Genomic DNA, 22,298 nt, shown 5'->3' with positions numbered 1-22,298 from the left:
CTCCAGGCCTGGGGTCTTCACCACCACCCAGGACCATCTCGGCAGTGTGGCTGAATGGGAGTCAGGAACCTGTCCCCTGAGATCTGAGAACCATCTGTGAGACCACAGGACTTGGTCAGCCTCTCTAGGCCTTAGTTTTCCCAGTGTGTAAATCCATCCATACCCCAGCCCTGCCTTGCCCTGGAAAAATTCCGTACGTGGCCTTCGGAGGAACTTTGCTGGTTTTTTCTTTTGGTTTTGCTTTTTGTTTTGGTTTTTTTAGGGCCACATCGGCAGCAAATGGAGGTTCCCAGGCTAGGGGTTGAATCAGAGCTACAGCTGCCTGCCTAGCCCACAGCCACAGCAACGCCAGATCCAAGCCGCCTCTGCAGCCTACACCACAGCTCACAGCAACACCGTATCCTTATCCCGCTGAGCGAGGCCGGGGATCGAACCCGCAACCTCATGGTTCATTTCCGCTGAGCCACGACAGGAACTCTGGAACTTTGCTGTTCTTGACCACTTGGACACCCTAGGTCGTCTCATGGGTTTTTCCAAATTTCATCCCCTTTCTGGGGATATAGTCCAAGAAGCTGATGAGGCCTGGGGTCACCTAGGCTGGGGCTGAGCCTACCCAGAAAAGGGGCAGGGGTGCAAAACATTCAGTATTGGGAGCTCTTGGGGTGAGACTCCAGGGATGGTAAAGGAGATCCTTGAATGTGAGTCTTGGGGGTCATGGTGTTAAAATGTAGGAGAGGGTACTAGAGCGACCAGGTGGGGCTCAAGAGGCTGTGACGTGCTTTCCTCTCAGCACTAGACCAGGACCCCACCCTTTCTTAGCTGTAAAAGCAAGACAGCCAATCCCGGAGGAATGGGCATGACTACGTCATTGGCTGCCAGGGCTCCCCTGGGCAGATCACCACCCCCTGGGGGCAGCCTGAGAGAGCCTGAGCGGAACCCCGAGAGAACCCAGGTGCAGCTCCGATTCGACCCCTAGCCTGGGAACCTCCATATGTCCATAAGCCGCCGGTGCGGCCCTAAAAAGAAAGAAAGAAAGAAAGAAAGAAAAAAGCCAGACAAGTAATTCAATTTACACTGTGTCCCCAGGCCACCTCTATGGCCCCCGCCCACTTTTTCTTTTTTTTCTTTTTTCTTTTTCTTTTGGTCTTTTGCCATTTCTAGAGCTGCTCCCACGGCATATGGAGGTTCCCAGGCTAGGGGTCGAATCGGAGCTGTAGCCGCCAGCCCATGCCAGAGCCACAGCAACGTGGGATCTGAGCCTCATCTGCAACCTACACCACAGCTCACGACAACACTGGATCCTTAACCCATTGAGCAAGGCCAGGGATCGAACCCGCAACCTCATGATTCCTAGCCATTTCTTGGGCCTCTCCTGCGTCACATGGAGGTTCCCAGGCTAGGGGTCTAATCGGAGCTGAAGCCGCTGGCCTACACACCAGGGCCACAGCAACTGAGCCACGTCTACAACCTGCACCACAGCTCACGGCAACGCCAGATCGTTAACCCACTGAGCAAGGGCAGGGATCGAACCCGCAACCTCATGGTTCCTAGTCGGATTGGTTAACCACTGCGCCATGACGGGAACTCCTAAAAAAATTTTTAAATGGAGCTCCCATCGTGGCTCAGTGGAAACAAATCTACCTCAGAGGGTTTTATGAAAATGTCATGTTTATTTATTTTCTTTGCATAGGTAGCATACTCGTTTCACCAAATAATGAGTGCCCGTGCCAGGCCTAGTCATGTGCTGGGTTATGCCTGAGCATGGTGCCGATGAAGCCCTGTCCCTGTCCCCCAGGGCTCACGGTCCAGTGGGGTGGGGTGGGGTCGGGGGGACAGGCCCATCCATCCCCAGAGAGTGATGACCCAGAGTAGACAGGGCTGAGATGAAGGGGCTCGATTCAACCTGGGGTCAAGGAGGGCTTCCTGGAGGAGGGGACATCAGAGCTGAGACTTGGAGAGGGGGGTTGGTCGGTCTGTTTGAGGGCTCTAGCCCTTGTCCACCTTTGACCTCTCTCACATCCCCCTTCATTATCCTTTGAAAGTGTAATCAACAGGAGTTCCCATCGTGGCTCAGCGGAAATGAACCTGAGTAGCATCCATGAGGACGTAGGTTCGTTCGATCCCTGGCCTCACTCAGTGGGTTAAGGATCCGGTGTTGCTGTGAGCTGTGGGGTAGTTTAAGATGCAGCTCGGATCCCACGTTGCTGTGGCTGTGGTGCAGGCTGGCAGCTGCTGCTCTGATTCGACCCCTAGCCTGGGTACCTCTATAAGCTGTGGGTGCAGCTCTGAAAAGACAAAAATTAAAAAAAAAAAAAAAAAGAAGAAGAAGTGTAATAAATGCCTTCTGTGTGCCTGGTGGTGAATCAGCCCAAGATAATGTTCCTTATCTTGGGCAGCCCAGCCCAGGAGGAGGGTAGTGGAGTGATTGCCTGAGGCTGGGGGCCCCGATCCAGTTGTCCGCATGCTGGCTGTGTGACTTTACATCTCTGGGCCCTCTGAGGGTATTACCCCTCATGGCCTTAATAGTGCATAGCACCCAAGTTCTTGGAAGGAGTCTTTTTTTTTTTGTCTTTTTGCCATTTCTTGGGCCGCTCCCATGGCATATGGAGGTTCCCAGGCTAGGGGTCCAATCGGAGCTGTAGCCGCCGGCCTACGCCAGAGCCACAGCCACACGGGATCCGAGCCACGTCTGCAACCTACACCACAGCTCATGGCAACGCCGGATCCTTAACCCACTGAGCAGGGGCCGGGGATCGAACCCGCAACCTCATGGTTCCTCGTCGGATTCGTTAACCACTGAGCCAGGATGGCAACTCCTCCTCCCCTTCTTAGTAGGTCTCTTCAGCTCAAGACTCTTCAGGAGTCTGGGGTCTCATAGTCTGCCTCCACACACCTGCCCACCATGCCATCTCCAATATCACTGTCCGACTAGCCCTTCCATTCTCCCCTCTCTCTGCATCTGGGAGACTCCCAGGCCTCCCTGGACGCTCTCTGGAGCCTTAATTTCACAGCCCCCAATCTTCCTTCAGTGGAGGGTCTCTCTCTCTTTCTCTTTTTTTTTTTTTTTTTTTCTTTTTAGGGCCGTACCTGCGGCACATGGAGGTTCCCAGGTTAGGGGTCCCATGGGAGCTACGGCTGCTGCTCTACTCCACAGCCGCAGAAACACTAGATCCAAGCCATGTATGCGACCTACACCACAGCTCACATGTCAGATCCTTAAGCCACTGAGCGAGGCCAGGGGTCGAACCTACAACATCGTGGTTCCTAGTTGGATTCGTTTCTGCTGCGCCACAATGGGGAACTCCTGGAGGAGGTTGTCCTGAACCTGTCAGAAGTGCAGATGAGTTTCTGTTGTGGCTCAGGATGCCAGTTCCATCCCTGGCCCCACTCAGTGGGTCAAGGATCCGTCATTGCTGTAAGCTGTGGTTTAGGTCGCAGAAGCAGCTTGGATCTGGCGTGGCTGTGGTGTAGGCCAGCAGCTGCAGCTCTGATTCGACTCCTAGGCTGAGAACGTCCCTATGCCGCGGGTACAGCACTAAAATAAAAAAAGAGGCAGAACCTCAGCTGCAAGGCTCCTAATCTGTGCCCTCCACTGGGTCCACCAGAAACCCTGTTCCCCGACGCTGGGTTCCCTGCCTCTGCAAGCCTCCAGGTCCCTGGAAACACTCCATCTGCTCTCATGCCCCCTCTTGGCCACTCCTACCACCACGCACTCTCCCTGTCCCTTCCTCCACATTGGTTGGCAGGGCTGCCGGCCTAGGCTGCCCCCTTCCTCCAGCTGCCTTTGACTGCTCGTGATCCCTGGCAGCTGGGGGAGAGAGGCCCTGGCCCCAGACGCTAGGTTGGCTGGCCTCGTGCCCAACAACCACGTGTCAGCCTTGGGGCGAGGAGGGGATGGTTGTGAAAGACAAGCACAGATGCTACCCTGGCCGGATTGCAACAGCCCTCCGAGTGCATCCAGCCCCCGCCAGCCCCCAGGCCCCTCTGATGAGGGCTGCTTCCTCTGTGAGCCCAGCGCTCCCCACATCCACCCGAATGTCTGCTCTCCTCCCCTCCCCACCCCGGATGACAGCTTGGTTTGGCCAGTCTCATCGTCACTGTCACCTCCGTTTAGGGAGGGGGAAACTGATGGGCAGCTAAGAAGGTTCAGAGGCTCAATGAGAGGCTGCGTGCCGCCCCCTTCTCTGTCCTTCATCATCTTCCCCCCTTCAGGCTGACTCTCTGGATCCCTGCTGGGGTCAGCCGCCACCCCACTGCCCCCCCTGCCAGCCTCCTTTCACTGAGAGAGGAACCTGGGCTGCTGGGGTGTGGTGGTGAGCGCCCCTCTCCGCCTAGCTGGCTTCAAACAGAATTTGAGATCCAGCTTTTAATTTTTTTATTTTATTATGTATGTATGTATGTATGTATTTAGTTACGTATGCATTTATTTATTTTAGGGCCGCACCCAGTGCACATGGAGGTTCCCAGGTTAGGGGTCAAACTGGAGCTGCAGCTGCCGGCCTGCACCACAGCCACAGCCCCATCTGCTACCTACACCCCAGCTCTCGGCAACACCAGATCCTTAACCTACTGAGTGAGGCCAGGGATCGAACCCGCATCCTCATGGATGCTAGCCAGATTTGCTTCCATCGAGCCATGAAGGGAACTCCAAGATCCAGCTTTTAAAATGGGAGATATGGCTGAGAGCCCCACTCCCCGACATCTGGGGAATGAGATGCCCAGGCCCTGGACACACAGTGAGTGAATCAGCAGAAACTTGGCCCTGCCTCACACAGATGTAGCCCCGCCTCACACAGTCCCAAGGGTGGAACATCTGGCTGGGGGGAGGGAGCCTGATTCCACAGCGGCAAGCAGGGCAGGGAAAGCGCGGAGTGAGCACAGAGTTTACCAGAGCCAAGCGGGGCAGAGGCCCGCCTGGAAGACACAAGTCCGCTGGCTCTGGATGGAATCCTGCTCCCCTCCTGAGAACTGAGGGCGTGGGAGGGAAGCTCCTGCTTCTCCAGGCTCCAGCCATGCTGCGTGTCAGCTCCCAACATGATGGCCCCGCCCTTAATACCAAGGGTCACAGGCTGGCCCCTCTCTCCAGCCTGCACCCAGCACCTGGTAGGCTTGTCAAGGTAGCCAAGAGGCCAGTGATCCAGGGGAGGAGAGAAGGATGAGGGGAGATGGAACTCCCTGGTGGGCTAGTAGCTAAGGATCTGGCATTGTGACTTCTATGGCTAGGGTTCGATTCCTGGTCGGGGGAAGTAAAAAAAAAAAAAAAAGAGAGGGCCCACGTGGTGGCGAGGGCAAACCTGGAGGAAGGGCAACTAGAAACAAGCAGGGCCAGGGGCAGGAGCAACCAGAGGGGGAGAGGACAGAAAGAGGCGGAGGAAAAGAGGAAGCCAGAGAAATGAAGCCTCTCAGGGAGAGCAGGACTGAGAACAGAGGCCAGGAGCAGAAAGGAGGCAGAATCGGGTAAGAGAGGGAGAGGGAGGAAAAAAAAATGAAAATGGCTCAACAAAAATGGCAGTGGGGGGGAAGGGGAGGGCGTGGGATGGACTGGGAGTCTGGGTTTAATAGACGTAAACCATTGCATCTGGAGAGGATAAGCAATGAGATCCTGCTGTAGAGCACTGGGAACTATATCTAGTCACTGGGGATGGAGCAGGATGGAGGATGATGTGACAAAAAGAATGTATATATGTGTGTGACTGGGTCCGTAGAAAACTCACAGAACGCTGTAAACCAACTACAATGGAAAAAATAAAAATCGTTAAAAAAAAAAAAGACACTTAAAAAAAAAAACCAAATGGCAGTGGTTTCAGGTCTTTTGAGTAACAAGGCCATGAAGCAGGCATTTTAAAGCTGGGCCAACCGAGGCTCAGATGTTGATTTTTTTCCCCCTCTTTTCTAGGGTTAAACCCTGGGCATAAGGAAGTTCCCAGGCTAGGGGTCGAATCAGAGCTAAACTGCCAGCCTACGTCACAGCCACAGCGGTGTGGATGCAAGACATTTCTGTTACCTATACTGGAGCTCATGGCAATGTCAGATCCTTAACCCACTGAGCAGGATCAGGGATCGAACCCGCACCCTCATGGATACTAGTTGGGTTCATAACCCACTGAGCCACAACAGGAACTCTGAAGTTGCTTTTTTGCCCACAGTAGTCAGGGGTGGGGTTCCTGCCGTGGCTCAGTGATTAACAAACCCGACTAGTATCCATGAGGATGTGGTTCAATCCCTTGCTCAGTGGGTTAAGGATCTGGTGTTACCATGAGCTGTGGTGTAGGTCAAAGATGTGGCTTGGATCCTGCGTTGCTGGGGCTGTGGTGTAGGCTGGCAGCTGTAGCGCCAATTTGACCCCTAGCCTGGGGACTTCCACATGCTGAGGGTGCAGCCCTAAAACGCTAAAAAAGGGAAAGCAAAGACAGAGTTAGAAAGGATGGAGTTCCCTGGTGGCCTAGTAGTTAAGGATCCTTCGTTGTGGCGGCTGTGGCATGGGTTCAATCCCTGGCCGGGGAACTTCCGCATGCCATGGGCTCGGCCAAAAAAAAAGAAAAGGGGGAGAAGAGACAAATAGACACACACAGGCAGAGGGCAGGACAGAGAACTGGGTGGTCAGTGCAGGGAAGGAAAGGGAAACTGAGGCTGGAGCTGAGAAATCACACGGGGACACCCAGAAGCTGCTGTGAAGCTTGATGAATCTTTATTAAGCAGGGGCCCACCAAGAGGGCAGCTAAGGCTGGGGGAGGCGGGGGAGTTGGGCAGGAACGGGGCCCCGAAGGGGGTGCCCGGATGAGAGGGCACTCACTGATTATCACTGGGCGCAGAGGTGGAGGAGCTGATGCTCACGGCCGACTGCATCCTCTCCACCAGCCCGGCCCACTGGCGCCGCATGTCTTCCACCAGAGGCTCGAACCAGCCTTTGAGGCGGGCCTGGAAGGCCTCGGCCTGCAGGCGCAACTGGCTGCCCTGCTCCTCCACTTTGGTGCGCACCTCCTCCAGCTGCTCACGCATCTCATCCAGGCGGTCGCGGGTCCGGCTGCCCATCTCCTCCAGCCGTCCGCGCAGCTTCTGGCCCCAGGCTTCGGCGCGCTCGCGCAGCGGCTGGCCGGCCCTGGTACTCAGGGTGGCGGCGCGCAATCGGCCCTGCTCCACCAGGGGCCCGAGGCGCTCGCGGAGGGCGCTCACGCTGCGCTCGGCGCCCTCGCGCAGCCCCGCCTGGTACACGGCCAGGCGCTTCTGCAGGTCCTCGGTGTCGCGGAGCAGCCGCTTGCGCAGCTTGCGCAGGTGGGAAGCCAGGCGGCTCCGCAGCTCCTCGGTGGTCTGGCCCAACATGTTGTGCACCTCGCTGCGGTAGAGCACCAAGCGGTTGCGCACGTCCTCCATGTCGGCGCCCACGCGGGCCTGCGCCGCCTGCAGCTCCTTGGACAGGCGCGCCTGCGTCTCCTGGGTCACGGGGCCCAGCTGCGCCTCCAGCTCCTCGCGGTAGGCCTTCACCTCCTTCATGCTCTCCTCTATCAGCTCCCTGGGCGCAGAGAGGGCGGGGGCGGGGAGGGGGAGAAGGAGGGCTCCTGAGCTGGCGATGGCCAGGACGTGCCAGAGATTCAGAGACAGCAAGGACGGCAAGACTGACCCAGAGACAGGCGAAGGCAGGAGCTCAAGATGGAAAGAAAGCAAGACATGAAGTCAAATGAAAGAAAAAAGAAAAAGTAAACTCCCCCCAAAAAAGGAAGAAGGAAAAAAAAGAAACAGAGACCCAGACCCCCAAGAGTTGGCGACAAGGACAGAAGGAAACCCGGACGGGTGGAGCCTGAGGGTCCAGAACACACGGTTCGCCAGGAGGGTCAGGCGCGCGCGCGCGCGCGCGCGCGCGGCGGGAGTCGGGTGGGCACTTACGTCAGTTCCTGGGTGACCTTGGTGCTGAGCAGCTCCTCCTGCACTTGGTCAGACAGGGACTGCACCCAGCGCAGGTAATCCCAGAAGCGGCCCAGGGCCTGCTCCCAGGGCTGGCTGCCCTGCCACTTGGGCTCCTCCCACCACACGTGCACCTCCGGCGGCGGCCCCGGCTCGTCCTCTGTCCGGCATCCTGCACCGAGCCAGTTCACAGCCATCAGGTCCTCTGCCCCCTCCCAGCACACGGTACCTGGTACAGAGCAGGTGCTCCCCCAGCCCCGGTGGGTGGGCTTCTCTAGAGCACTGGTGGGCAGGGAGGGGTGGAAGGACACCCAGCCTGTCTAATTACTGGACAAGCATGGATTGTGTGCTCCGTGCACGCTAGTCACAGCTGACACGTATCTAATGCTCACGCCCTGCCAGGCAACAACGCATTAGAAACAGAAGCCCCCTTTCCTTTCTTTTCTCTTTCTTTCGTTTTTGTTTGTTTGTCTTTTAGGGCTGCACCAGTGGCATACGTGGAAGTTCCCAGGCGAGGGGTCCGATGGAAGCGATAGCTGCCAGCCTGCACCACAGCCACAGCAACACCCGATTCGAGCTGCATCTGCGACTTATGCCGCAGCTCATGGCAACGCCGGATCCTTAACCCGCTGAGCGAAGCCAGGGATTGAACCCTCTTCCTCATGGATACTAGTCGGGTTCTTAACCTGCTGAGCCACAGCTGGAATCTCTCAACATAACTCCCATTTTAAAGATGGGGAAACTGAGGCTCAGAGAGTAAAACGAGCTGTTCAGAAGCAAGGAGTGCCAGAGAGGCCTCACATCTAGGCCTCTCCTCAAGGGGAAGAGAGACCAGCAGAAGAGACCAGGGATGAAGGAGGGGCACCGGGTACAGCCGGGGATGGGGGAGGGGCAGGGAACCTGAGCAAGCCCCACCCCCATACCTGCGAGGAGGGTTACCACCAAAGCAACCCACAGAACCCTCATCTTCTGGCTTGCGATTGGCCAACCTGCAGGAGGGAGAAATTGTCACTCAACAGCGGCGGGGCTCGCTCCTCCCACCCAGAGCCCAGCCCTGTCCAGTCACAGCCTTCCAAGCCTTGCACCCCCTTATCTGCATCAGCCTAATCCAAGCAGATATTTCCCGAGCAGATCCTTTCCATTGTCCGTGTAATTCCCTCATTGTCTTCTCCTATCTCCCCATCCCCAGGTCGGCTGCGGCCAAAAGCCTTCCCTCTCTCCCAGGGTTCAAATTCCACCCACGTCGCCCCCCACCCCCTCCACCCTGGAGTCCCATGTGAGCCCCAGCCTTGCTTTCTGGGCTCCAAGCTCACGTTCTTCCTGGTACCTTCACATTCCAAGCTCCAACTTCACATCTAAACCCTGTTTTCCACTCATTCCCTAATTTAATCCTCATTTACATGTCCTTCCACCAACGCTCTAGCTACCCTGCCGCCAGCCCGGTCGAGGTCACCCCTGGTCGCCGCCACCCCTGGGTCTCCTCGATGGAGCTCTTAGTGTGCTCAAAACTTGAGTAGATGCGCCATACCTGCCAGTACAATTCGTCGGCTCTGGCTCGTCTGGTTCTTCCTACAGGTCCCGCTGCTTCCCTGACCTCCCCTTCCAGCCAAGGCGGATAACCTCCTCCTGCTGCCCACCCTCCTTCTAGGTCCAGTCCCTGGGCTCTAGCCTCATCCCCAACTCCTGCCTCGGTGGTGGCCCCGGGGGGCCAGGTCATTTCCTCCTCCCCCGACAGCCCACCCCCCCACACCGAAGCCCCGAGCCCATCTCTGTGCCCCCAGGTCTGCTCCTCACCGGTTGCTTCCTCCTCCTCCTTCCTCCTTCCTCCTCCGGGGCTGAGTAGGATTCAGGGAGCCCAGATTCGGCCAATTATAGGGCTCCCCCCGCCCCGCCCACTCCTCCAGAACTGGGCCAGCTGGGCCAGCCCCCGTCGGGTCACGAGGTGGGCTGGCCTCCCCTTTCACACAGCAGGGTGGGGGAGGGGAGGGGAGGGGAGGGTGGGGCTTGGCAGCCTATCACCCCCCCCTTACTCCCAGCCCCCATGGAAAGAGGTGTCTCTCACCCAGTAACTCCCGAGCCTTTCTCCATGCCACTGGTGGGGGTGGGCTGGGCAGGGAGAAGGAGCAGGACCAGAAGGCCCGGCCCTGCCTCTCTCTTGTCCTGTGCTTGGATGAATAGAATTGGGGCAAGGCTGGGGACTCGAAATCCTGGGTCTGAGGTCTGGATTTCTGGGTTAAGGGGAAGGGAGCTGGAGGCCCAGACAGAAAGGGGATGAGAGGCGTGGGGGCGGTGTAAGGCATCTGCTCAAAGATTAGGCTTTGAGAGTGATCTTTTTGCTCAAAGTTTAGGCTTTGAGAGTGTTCTTTTTGCTTTCGTTTTTTTGCTTTTTAGGGCCACACCCGTGGCTTGTGGAGGTTCCCAGGCTAGGGGTCGAATTACAGTTACAGCTGCGGGCCTACACCACAGCCACAGCCACAGCCACAGCCAAGTGGGATCCAAGCCTCGTCTGCGACCTACACCACAGCTCACGGCAGCGCCGTGCTGGATCCTTAACCCATTGAGCGAGGCCGGGGATCCAACCCACAGCCTCATGGTTCCCAGTTGGATTCGTTTCCGTTGCACCACAGAGTTTTAACCCTCACTCCCTCTCGAGGGCCGTGACCTTGGGCACATCTGAGTGCTTCTCTGAGCCGCTTTCCCGATTTGTGCAATGAGGATGCAGCTCTCTGCCCCCACATAAGCCTTGCGCATTCCAGGAGCTCGCGGCCTGCATACCGCGCCTTCCACAGGCCTGGAGTGTTCCTGTCCCGTCGCCTGGTTCGGACTGTGAACTCTGGAACCAAAGCCTCCAGGCCTGAATCCAGGCTCTGCGGGTTGTCAGCTGTGTGACCTTGAGCAAATGACCTAGCCTCTCTGAACATTGTTTCTCGGTCCACTAAGACGGGGAAAATGGTTGCATTTAACCCATCATCCGGGGATAGAACAAAGAACAGTTCCAGTTAACTTCTGTGACAGATTGGTGAGCGCTGACTGCACCCCCCCCATCCCCCAGCAGCCCTGTTACACGACTCCCAGACTCAGAGTTGAGGTGTGTGGTGAGGCCACGTGGAACTGGAGGAGCTGGCACTCATTCCCAGGCCTTTGAGGCTGTGGGAACATGGGATTCCGTGGGTCAGGGGAGGCTGGAAGCCTGGCAGCCTGGCCCCAGGAAGGGAGCCCCGAGGCCAGCCAGGCCTGAGCCTGTTTGCTTTGGCTTCAGAAGGCGTTGGCCAGGAGCGGGTGGGGGGGGCTTCTCTGGGCTGAGGGGTTACCTCTGGCCAGCAGCCTCCCTCCCAGACAGTGTGTCAGACATGGTTTCAGTTCCTCTGTCTGGAGAGGGGTCAGGGGTGTCAGCTTGCTGGTGTCCTAGGTGGGTAAAACCGACACTTCATTGAGTTTCCAGGCAGCTCAGCAGGTTAAGGATCTGGCCTTGTCAATGCTGGGGCCCAGGTGGGATCCCTGGCAGGGAACTCCCACAGGCCACAGGCCGAGACACAGGTGACCCTGCCCCCATCCTCTATCCCCACCAGGGGCCAGGAGTCCAGGCCTTTGCCCCTCTGAAGTAACTGACTCTGAAGCTTTTCCAGGTACTTTTTTTTTTTTGCTTTTTAGGGCCACAAGCCACATCTGTGACCTATGACCTACACCACAGCTCATGGCAACGCCTAACCCACTGAACAAAGCCAGGAATTGAACCTGTGTCCTCTTGGGATGCCAGTCCGGTTCTTAAGCTACTAAGCCATAATAGGAACTCCTCCTGAAGCTTCTTAAAAGCTCTGAGCTTCCTATTCCATGTCCTGGCATCCCTTCATCCCCTGCCCCTTTGGGAAGCAAGACCCCCAAGGAGTCCCAACTCCCTGCCCCCAGCCCCGCTGCTTGGTTTGCAGGGACAAAGTCCCCAGCGGCTGTGCTGGCCAGGCCAAGCTGAGGTGAGTGACCACCAGACCTCGCCCTCCTGATGAGGGGAGGCCCGAGATGTCCCTGCTGGGAAGGGCACAGGGAGGTGGTGTGGCCAGTGACCAGGTATGACCCCCTGGCTGTTCGCACCCCCACCTGGCAGCACAGGAGGTCAGGTCAAGGGAGCAGCCAAACGGGCCACGGTCACGCCACACAGAGGAAGAGGCCTCTCAGTTCATTTGTTTGCTTTTTTTTCCATGTATATTTTTTGTTGTTTTTTTTGTTTTTTTTCTGTAAAATGTCCCGGTTCTTCCATAACTTATAAACATGATTTATACCGAGCGAGGGGTGGTGGGGAAAGTGGGCGGGGGACGGACCGGGGACGGGAAGCTCTTCTTGCTGCCCCCTCGGGGCAGGGCCCGGGGCCCTTCGGGGGACGGGGACACCCCAACACCTCCCTGAGGTTGTCTGGCCGCCTCTGCCCCTGGTGCTCAGAATCTCGCGTGCTCTTCGATTCCAGAATGCCTTCCTGGACCCCAGGCCCACCGGGCACGCTGCTGCTGGTCCTCCGAGTCCTGATGTGCCCGTGGTTCCAGAATCCCCCCTCCGCTACTGGGGTGATGCGTCCCCTCCTTTCCGCTGCCCCCTGACCCCCAAGGAGGGAGGGAAGGGAGGGGGAGGGGGGCTCAGGTCTCCCCTCCGTGGCAGGGGGCGGTGGAGGTGGGGCTGAAGGAGGAAGGGCGTGGAAGGCGGGGCCCAGCAGGGGCTCAGCCAATGGTGAGGCCAAAGCCGCACTGGAACTTGTTCTTCCGGTGATTCAGGAAGGCCCCCAGGGCCAGCGTCAGGGGCAGGGGCGGGAGCTTCTTCTCCAGCGTGGCGCCCACGATCCAGTTGCTGTCCACGGAGCCTGTGGGTACGCAGCCGCACTAAGAGCCGCCCTCCAGCCCGGCTCAGACACCACCAGCCAGACTGCAGGCGTCCAGAGCGCCGCCCCTGTCCTGCTCTGAGCTCAGAGACCCCCTGGCCCCAGGCCCGTCCACACTGGGTCGCTGCTCTGCTCTCTGGGGATGGGACTGTCCCTCCCGCTGAGCTCCGGGGGGTGGGGAGCCACCTGGGGATGGGCGCAGAGCAGGTGCTGAGCATCCGCTGAAGGAAAGACTGAGATCCCCTCTAGGGCCTCCGCACCAGACCCGCTGGGTGTGCAAGGGCCTGGAGCCGCCCCACGCCCCACTGAACCCGAGCAGAGGAGCAGAGCTGGGACCCAGCCCCAGCCCTGGGCTCGGGGCTGACCACAGAGTAGCGGCCAGAAGTGAGCAGGGGAGGCAGGCTTCAGGGCCAAGCCCCTCCCTGGGCCTCCAAGCTGCCTTTGGAAGCCCAGGCTGACGGAAGCGGCCTTTCCGGGGCGGTCCCCACACCCCAAGCCTGAGAACCACGGGGGGCCTAGAAGAAACTTAAGTCAGCCTCGGGGAGGGCTTGCATCCAGCTGTGACCGTGCCACCTCCTGAACATTAGCTAGTGGGACAGCCGGGCTGTGCTCTAATTTGCCCTCCACTCGTGACAAAAGAAAAGAGCGGGCTGGGGAGGGAGACTGGTGAGCGCAAAGCTTGGGGCCCAGCACGCTGGCCCCCGTGCCTCCTCTGGCCTCCACACCGGTTCAGAGCGGAGCCACCTCTCGCCTGTTCCCCAAACACGGAGAGAGAGACCCGTACCTTTGAAGAGGAGATTGGCCTTGGGCAGATCCAGCTGGTACCCGAAGGAGACACTTGTGTCCTGCATCCTTGTGCTGGCCTCGAACTCCACACCCACCTGTAGCTGGAGGGGCCAGGGCAACATGCGAGGTCAGCCCCCTAGCCCCTGGCACCCCACACCCCACGGCCAGCAAGCATGCCCTTCTGGCCGGTCCTTGGACCAGCTCACCTGGTCGCTGGCTTTGTGGTAATACGTCGCGTGCATGCCCGCCTGACCCAGTGTTACTGTCGCCAACCAGTTGTTCACTACAAGGAGAGGTAGGCAGGTTTCAAGGGGGTGTGGGCATCCAGGAACCATGTTCCCCACCAACCTCCCTCGACCCCAGGTCCCTCCACCCTCGGCCCCAGAGTCCAGGGCCCCCAGGCTCACGTGTGTATTTCCCAGCTAGTGACATAACGGTGCCCTCCTCCCCGGGCCGCCGGTGGTAGACCAGCTCTCCGCCCAGCGCCAGACACGGCGTGATGCTCTGGAGGTAGTGGGCCACGAGGATTCCTGCGGGCCAGACGGTGAGGTATTACTTCGGCTTGCAGGCTAGTTTCTGGCCAGGCAGGGGGCCAGGCTGGAGGCCTGCTCCAGGCAGCCTTCTGGGCTCTCCCTGCGGGAGCCTCACACCTCCCACGTGGGCCCGTTGCTGGAGTGGGTCACAGGGCTCTGAGGTCGGCCTCCCAGGCCCCAGAGAACCTCATCTCCTCTACGTCCCTTCGCCTCTACTGACAGAGGCGGCCACGGAGGCTGAGGGATTAAGACACTCCCACAAGGTCACAAAATGGGTCAGAGACAGAATCCAGGCTTCTCCACTTCCCACGCCCAGGCTCAGAGTCACGCTACAGCTGAGGCTCTTGAGCCCCAGGACCGAGACTCCTTCCCGTCGGCCTGCGGCGCCCCGGGGAACAGACAGACACCGGGACGCCCTCTCTGCAGATGGGAAGAACCAGGAGCCAGAGCGCGGGGGACACAGAGGCGGCGGTGACAGAGAAACGGGAAACAAGATACACCTCTGCAGAGACAGGGAGATCATCAGAAATGGAGCGGGATGGGGAACCGAAGGTTCCTGGCCTGACAGGACAGGCGAGAGCCAGCTTGGGAAGCACGCGGCTGGCCAAGCGGTGTGCAGGACTGGAGCAGAAGGGACGGCGGGAACGGGACCGCCCGGAGCTGGGGTGGGACTGGGTGGAAGCCCTGGGGACACGAGTAAGAGGTGTGAACCCAGATTCCAGAAGATGCTTCCCAGGCAGATGCGAGGCACGACTGGGGCTGCCTGAGGGAGCAGGCACATCCGGGAGGGGCTGCCACTAGCGGGGTTAGGGTGGGCTGGAGCTGGTTCCCCCCACCCCCCGCCCCAAGTGAGCAGCTGTCCTTTTCTTCTCCCTGTGAGTAGAGGATACAGATACCCCCCCCACACCAGCCCGACCCCTGGAGCCGGCTGTAACCATCAGCAGCACACCCCCAGCCAGGAGCAGCTCCTCCTTCAACAGAGGGCGACTCTGAGGCCCCAGAGAGAAAGGTGACCATTCAGAGGTCACACAGGGACTTCAACTTGAGTCTCCAGCCATGACGGGGACCCAGTGCCAAGAGACCCCAGAGCGTCTTACACCCCAGCTTCTGGGCCTGCCCCCCGGGGCCTGCCCTCCTCTCTGGTCTCTGGATTCCCCTCCGAGCAACTGCGCACAACCACGGTCAGCAGTAGCCGCGCGGCTGCGAGGAGACAGCAGCGCCTAAGGTGGCGGGGCCTCCCCTGCGGAGTCCTCCTCCCTGCTGCACCCTCATGGCTCGATCCCTAGTGCCTGAAGGACAGGATGAAGGATGCGCACATGGGGTGCTGAGGGCCTGACAAGGGGGCGTGGGGTGATAGACGGGGCCTGATGTGGCCACTGCTCAGGATTTCTCTGAGCGCATACTCTGTTCCCAGCACGGTTCCAGGCGCTAGGCACACAGTGGTGAGGCAGCCACATCCTCCTGCCTGGGAAGAGATGCTGTCCTGGTGTGGGGGGGCAGGCGAGGAAGTGGGGATCTCTGAAGCCTCATGAGCTGGCTGCGCGGCCTGACATGCACTCATTTGGCCACGGCAAGACCAGAAAGTTCCAAGCGGCAGGGACGGCAGATGAAAGAGGGCTCCTGGGCATCCAAGCCTTTCTGTGTCCCCCGTTTCTTGTTCTCAGGGAATAAGCCTCCACCTCCATGACCTTCCCTGAGTTCCAAAGGGCAGCTGATACGCAGGGAGGGGAGGGGATGCGGAGTCGAGGGAGGAGCAGGGCAGCCTAGGGGCAGGTCCCGGTTCCTCCTCAAGGAATGTACAGAACGATACCTATATGCCTTTCTGCAGAACTAAACCCCCCAAAAGGGAAGAGCTACTGGATGAAGCAGTCTTCACGCAGGAGAAAGACCAATGAACTGGTCCCAGGGCCGACACACACCGGCTTGGAGAAACAGCACAGGCCACCTCAACCCTGCTCCTTACCTACGGCCCATTTGCCACTCCCCAAACCATGAAACCACTTCTCATCACTCCCAAGGGGAGCACAGCTTTAAGGCATTAGCCTGCTGGGCCCCCTCTGCCTGGCAAAGCAATAAAGGCATCTCCTCCTTCACCCCAACTCTCCGTTCCTATTCAGCATCTGCGGATGGAGTTTTGGCACCAATCCCAGCTGCAGTCCTCCTGGAGGGGCCGGTGAAGGCTCCCACCTCAGGGCCTTGGCACCTGCTGGTCCTTCCGGCTGAAGGTCTGCGGGGCCCCTTCCCTGACACCCTCCAGTCTGCCTTTAAACACCGCCTATGTAATGAAGCCTTCCCGTTGGGATGGGGGTCTGCAGAGACCCCACCCACCCAGCCACCCCTCCTGAGGCTGCCGTCTTTCTCCCCAGCACCATCGCCCCTGGCCCTTGTGGGCCGCTTTCTGTGGCTCACTAGAACAGAGGCTCCCAGAGGACAGACGTGATTGTCCCCGCTGACAACCGTGTCCTCTGGAGAGAGAACACAGCTGGTACGTGAGTGAGGAAGCCTCGCCCCGCGCATGCGGAGACATCAAAGACGGACACCCATGGACGGGACGTGAAAAGGGGAAGCAGGGTGGAGAGGGTGGGAGGCCCTGGCCCAGGCAACCCAGACGGGAAACTGCCTCCTCAGCCCCGTGCCACCTCCCCGCCTCCCTTCAACTGCATGGGCCCCGCCTGCCGAGCGGGCTGTCCTGTGCCCTGGACCAACCCCAGGGCCCCGCAAGTAATAGCGGGAGCAGCTCCGCTCCTGGGGACCCATTGGGTGCCTGATCCCGTGGGAAGCACGTGAACTCCCATGACCTACTCAACGACCCTGTGAGGCAACCTGACTTCACAGATGAGGAAAGCAAGGCCCTCGGAGGCGATGGACGTGCCCACGGTGGCGCCAGGTCAGGGGCAGAGCTGGGGCCTGAACCTGCTTTCTCATCCACAACGCGACTGAAATAGGGCGGGAAGGGGGCAGGGCACAACCTTCAAAAGAATGACAAGGCCCTTGAGGACACACAACCACACTGGAACCAATTGTGGCCTAGATGGTGGAAGACTCCAGGGACCTTGGGCCCTCCTTCCATCCTGACCTACATTAATGCTCAAATGACATGCCCAAGGGTCCCAGGACAGGTCCAAAGCCAACCAGCAAAGGGACCAAGTGGGCGCAACCCAATTTCTGGACATCCCCGCCCCTCCCCCCAGTGGCTGGACTAATGCTGGCGCTCGTTAGCCTGTGAAATGACCCAGCCCCGGAAAACCCAGCACCCCACTTCTGTGGGTCTGAGAGGCCCCCGCCCTGTCAGAGGGGTGTTGCTGTCAGGGCGGCTCTCTGGCCCTTTGCGATGGACCGCATTCTGTTGGCGGAATGCGGATCTTCCAGGGCCTTCTCTGTGTATCTCTCTCCATGAATCTATTTCTCAGCCATCACTTGGCGTCTTGCTGAATTCCTCTGTGTAGAGACAGAGAGAACCTGAACCTCGCAGTAGGTCCTGAGACCACACACGCCATTCTAATGAAACAAACAAACAACACAGTGGTTCTGAGCCCCAGCCTGGGTTTTGGCTGGATTCCAGCCAAATCTGAGTTGTGCAGTTTGATGTTCTGAAGTCACACCTGTCTCAGGCCATTTCTTGGACGGCAGGAAGGGGCGGGGGAGTACGAGAAATGGATTTGTTGGTGAAGCTGGGACTGGGATTCGAGCCATCCTCCAGGCCCTGTGCCTCTTACCTGAACCCACCAGGACATCTGGGTTCCCCAGGGTAACGGCTGCCGTGAAGTCGGAGCCCCGGTACTCCCCATCCACCTGCCAGTTCACAAACTTCGACTGCTGGGTCTGGGAGGGAGGGGGAGGGGCAGGCGTGAGGGTACAACCTAGCAGGACCCCATGGGGCCCTCCCAGGTCCAAAAAGCCTTTCCCCCTTTTCTTTTTAGGGGCCCACCCGCGGCACATGGAAGTTCCCAAGCTAGGGGTCGAACTGGAGCTATAGCTGCCGGCCTACACCACAGCCACAGTAACACGGGATCAGGGCCACGTCTGTGACCTTATACCACAGCTTGTGGCAATGCCAGATCCTTAACCCACTGAGCGGGGCCAGGGATAGAACCTGCACCCTTGTGGATGCTAATCAGGTTCTTAACCTGCTGAGCCACAACGGGAACTCCACCTTTTTTTCTTGTATGTAGGAAAAAGGTTTCAGCCTCCTAGACCTCCAAATTCTACTAAATGGAAAAGCGAGGCAAAGCGAAAACAAAGGGAAGGCAGTCAATCAGCTGCCACGATAAGGCGGAGTCTCAGAACCTCCTCAGGTGCACGCCAACCATACGCGCCTTTGAGCTCCTCCATAGGGACGAGGGCCCCCACCCCTGGGAGGTGGGTACCTTCAGGCTGAGCACAGATTCCGGGTGTACCACTCTATTCCAGTCCACCGACCAACCCGAAGAAAGGCGCATGCCCTGTAGCCCTCCCCTCAGGTCTGCCTTGAAAAACTCCTTCCTGAAAACTATTAGGGAGTTTGGAGTTCCTGCTATGGTGCAACGGAATCGCCAGCATCTCTGCAGCACCAGGCCACAGGTTCGATCCCTGGCCCAGTGAAGTGGGTTAAGGATCCAGTGCTGCCACAGCTGCAGCACAGGTTGCAACTGCAGCTTGGATCGGATCCCTGGCCTGGGAACTCCATATGCCTCGGAGCGGCCAAAAAAGAAGAAAATAACAACAAAAACAAACAAACAAAAGTTCCCCTTCTGGCTCAGCAGTAACGAACCCAACAAGTATACATGATTGGCGCGGGTTTGATCCCTGGCCTTGCTCAGCAAGTTAAGGATCTGGTGTTGCTGTGAACTGTGGTGTAGGCGGCTGCAGCGATTTGACCTCTAGCCTGGGAACTTTCATATGCCGTGAGTGCAGCTCTAAGAGAAGAAAACCAAAAACCAAAAAAAAACCCAACCAACCAACCAAACAACCGAAAAACTACTGGGAAGCTGGGGACTTCAGCGCATAGGCCACGCCTGCTCCCTGCTTGGTCCTCACAACAAACCTCTTTCTGTTCTAAACCCAATGTTTCAGTATGTGGGGCTTCTCTGTGCATGGCGCGCAAGGACAAGAGCAGCCTGGGGCTCAGAGGGGTACGGGGAGCCACCGACTCCCCCTCACCTGGATGGCCATCTTGGACCTGAGGCCGGGGCCCAGCTGGTGAATGACCTGAGCATTGAGGCTGCCGCTATTGTCCATGTCACCCACCAGCACGGGGAACGCCTGTGGGGCAGAGGACAGGGTTAGAGGTCAGAGATCTAGCATTAGGGAAGAACACCCATGATGGGCCTCGGTGAGAAGCCGAGGATTAGGAAGCCTCAGATTGGGTCTTCTCCTCCAAGAAGCCCTCCAAGGCCACCTAGGCTGACCCAGGCTCTCCTCTGAGCTCACACTGCTTTTGGGTTCTCCCATCTCAGTCTTGCCCACCCTGGACTACTGCTGTCTGGGGACAGGCCTGTTCCCTTTCTCCACTGGGCTGTGAGCCCCATGTCTGTTTGAATCACTGCTATGTCCCCAGCACAGGGCTGGGCACAGAATGGGGGTGCAAGGAAGGTTGGTTGAGTAAATTACCTGGAAATGGTTAACATAAGCAAAGACTAATTTAGTCCCTTAAGCCCACCCGTGTCCTGGCCCAACCTCCTTCCAGGCCCCCAGTTTTTTCCACTCCCTTAATAGCCTCCAGACAACTTGAGAAATGCCAGTTCCAAAGCATTCATCTGGCCTCCTCTTGGCCTGTCTTTCCCTCGTTCAAATCTTTCAGTGGCTCTCCACTGCCCCCTAGTGCCCCCGAGGTGAAATGCCTAGCTTGGCCTTCGAAGCCCAGCAAGGATCCACACAGCCCAGCCCTGCCCACTCTGGGTCATCACTGGTGACCTTGGCGTCCTCAGCTTCTCTCGGCACAGGGCTAGGCTGAGAAGTGGAGGGCAGGATGAAGAAATGACCCAGGCTCCAGGGCACCTTGGAGAGACAGACAGCACGTCCCAACACCCTTGGCAGCTCTGACCTCCTACTGACAAAGCCTTCTTTACCTGTTTGGCTGCATTATGTGTTACAAGAAAGATACAATGAATGAATGGCAAAAGGAAGCTCACCTCTGTGGGACTCAGCTGCTTTGTCCCCACGTACGTGACCCCAAAGTGGTAGTTGGACTCCCCGATTGTGCTGAGGGCGACTGTATGGTTCACCTGGGAAAAGAGGGAGGGCTGTGGCGATGAGTCCGAGGACCACGCCCCTGCCCAAGGAATGCAGCTGAGCTCATGCCTAGGACAGCTCCCCTCCAGCCCAGGATCCGGGATCCTTGTCAATCTAGCTTTCCTATCAGGCTGGGCTGGGCTGAAGATGAAGACTGGGAGGTGTGCCCTGACTAGATTGGAAGCTTAGAGGAGGGATGTGCCAGGGCTGGGGCACACGCCTGGCACTTTATTCCTGCCTGGATGCTGGTTGGGGGTGAGGTGCATTATTTCTGGACTCTTGGTCCCCAGACTCTACACTGGTCGCCACGGAGTGGTTAGTCTGGCAACAAGGAGCCCACACCTTTAGGCTGCAATAAAAGGGCTGTGTGGGCAGATGCAGGGGGATGGGGGGGATGACCCCTGGAGGAAGAGGGGCCCAGGAAGGCTCACCTGGAAATGATTACTCAAACCTTTGTTGACTGTGAGCTTGACACCTTCCATCTGAATAGGAAACAGCTCTGAGAAAGAGAGAATGCTGGTTGTCACACTCCGAACACACACACACACACACACACACACACACACACACACACACACACACACACCTCTTCTCAGGTGCCTTCCTTCCCTAGAATCCTCACTCTCCATTCCCCAGGTACCCACAAGCAACACATTGCAAAGTACCCCAACCAATACAGAGGCAAAACAGCCTAGTGTTTTGATGTGCTCAGGATCAAGGCCTTTGCCTACATCCAAATCCCAGGGCCACCACTTACTGCCAGTGTGACAGGAGACACGTCAACTCATCTCAGTCTGTCAATTTTATCAACTGGAAGTTGAGGATATTCACCGCATAGAACTATTGCAAGGGTTTCATGAGTTAACACGTACTGAGTGCCAGTGCTCAGGATGTGGCCACCACTCTTCCATCATAACTATTCCACATCGGGATCCAAAAGCCTTGGCTTCTACCCCCACTGCCCCTTGCTGTCACGGTGACCTTGGGCCTCAGTTTCCCTCACGATCACATGAGGCTGGCTTGGCTGATTCCTGGGGTTCCTGAGGTCCCTAAAGCTTTTCTCTGCTGCCTTGGCATTCCATCCCAAGGTTCCACCATTTGATCCCATCGTTCTAAGCCCCGAGTTCAACGTTGCACCATTCGACTCCAACATCAGCTCCTAACGCTGTGTTCAATGATTCCAGTGGTCCGTGCCAATTCCCAAGGTCCTCAGTGTTCTCCCCCTCCCCCCGAGATCCGGGCCATCACACTCCCGCCGGGCCCCTAGCCCCTCACCCTTGCACTTCCGGTGGCACTCCTCGAACGTGCCCGGGTTGGGCAGGCAGCCACAGGCCCCATCATCCCCGGTCCCTCCAGCGTTAGCGGCCGCAGTCCCAGGGGTCCGTTCGGAACCTCGACCTGTACCAGCCCCAGCGCCCAGGCCGCCCCCGAGCGGCGGCAGCGTGAAGCCGGGAGGAGAGGGCGGAGGCGAAGGCAGTCCCACGAGGGGAGGCGCAGGTGGCGGCGGCGGCCCTGCAGGCGGCGAACTAGCGGCCAAGACGTTCCCCATGGTCGCCTGCAAAGGGAAGGGTCAGAGGGCAGAGGTCAAGGCCCACGGGCTCCAAGCCCTGTCCCCAGCCAACACCCCCTTGCTCGTAACCCCGGTTCTCACCCGCGGCAGCGCCTCCTCCCGGTCTGGGCTCCGCTCCCACCCCGTGCGCCACGCGCAACCGAACCCGCTGCCGCCGCCGCCGCCACCGTCGCCCCGCCCCCCCCAGTCCATTGGTTTAACGGGCCCTTGCGTCCGCCCACCGGCTTCAGGGTCTGGCCTTACTATTGGTGTCGTGGATGAGAGTTCCACCCACTTCCTTGGAACGTCCTTTTCTGTTGGTTCCCACTCGCAGACAGGTCAAAGCACACCTCCCCGTCCTTCCCACTGGCTTGGAGAGCCCACGCCGATTGGTTCGCGATGCCGCGGGTTCCGGTGCTCGCCCGCCATTGGCCTGTGCTGCTTGCTTTGCAACGCCCTT

General features: G+C 58.5%; 2 protein-coding genes across 3 annotated transcripts; both read right to left on the bottom strand.

Moving 5' to 3' along the window:
• On the bottom strand, positions 6,668 to 8,888 carry APOE (apolipoprotein E; the record flags this gene model as incomplete). Its single annotated transcript, NM_214308.1, is given in 3 exon segments — positions 6,668 to 7,510; positions 7,882 to 8,071; positions 8,823 to 8,888. Coding segments are annotated over 3 exon segments (954 nt in total). The 3' UTR covers positions 6,668 to 6,789.
• TOMM40 (translocase of outer mitochondrial membrane 40) lies at positions 12,069 to 22,053 on the bottom strand. Of its 2 annotated transcripts, XM_021093446.1 has the most exons (10): positions 21,941 to 22,053; positions 21,565 to 21,844; positions 20,721 to 20,788; positions 20,190 to 20,282; positions 19,219 to 19,320; positions 17,796 to 17,901; positions 13,954 to 14,076; positions 13,753 to 13,829; positions 13,545 to 13,647; positions 12,069 to 12,742 (listed from the first exon to the last, which is right to left on the bottom strand). In XM_021093446.1, exons 1-10 carry the CDS (start codon positions 22,049 to 22,051, stop codon positions 12,603 to 12,605), a joined length of 1,203 nt encoding a protein of 400 aa, XP_020949105.1. In that variant the 5' UTR covers positions 22,052 to 22,053; the 3' UTR covers positions 12,069 to 12,602. The 2 variants fall into 2 exon arrangements, with proteins under 2 accessions (XP_020949105.1, NP_001302677.1); NM_001315748.1 differs by lacking the exon at positions 21,941 to 22,053 and having other exon boundaries at positions 12,599 to 12,742; positions 21,565 to 21,845.

The sequence above is a fragment of the Sus scrofa genome, chromosome 6, assembly GCF_000003025.6.
Source record: "Sus scrofa isolate TJ Tabasco breed Duroc chromosome 6, Sscrofa11.1, whole genome shotgun sequence".
NCBI lineage: Eukaryota > Metazoa > Chordata > Mammalia > Artiodactyla > Suidae > Sus > Sus scrofa.
Note: the sequence above shows the minus strand (reverse complement) of the source record. Positions and strands in the feature narration are given on the sequence as shown.

What these genes read in the sequence shown, in the direction of transcription:
- TOMM40 (XM_021093446.1), bottom strand. Translation starts at nt 22,051, where the DNA reads ATGGACTGGGGGGGGCGGGGCGACGGTGGCGGCGGCGGCGGCAGCGGG. An exon ending in ACTAGCTGGGAAATACACAC is followed by an intron (nt 13,830 to 13,953) that starts GTGAGCCTGGGG and finishes CTCTCCTTGTAG; the next exon opens with TGAACAACTGGTTGGCGACA. An exon ending in ACCACAAAGCCAGCGACCAG is followed by an intron (nt 13,648 to 13,752) that starts GTGAGCTGGTCC and finishes TGGCCCCTCCAG; the next exon opens with CTACAGGTGGGTGTGGAGTT.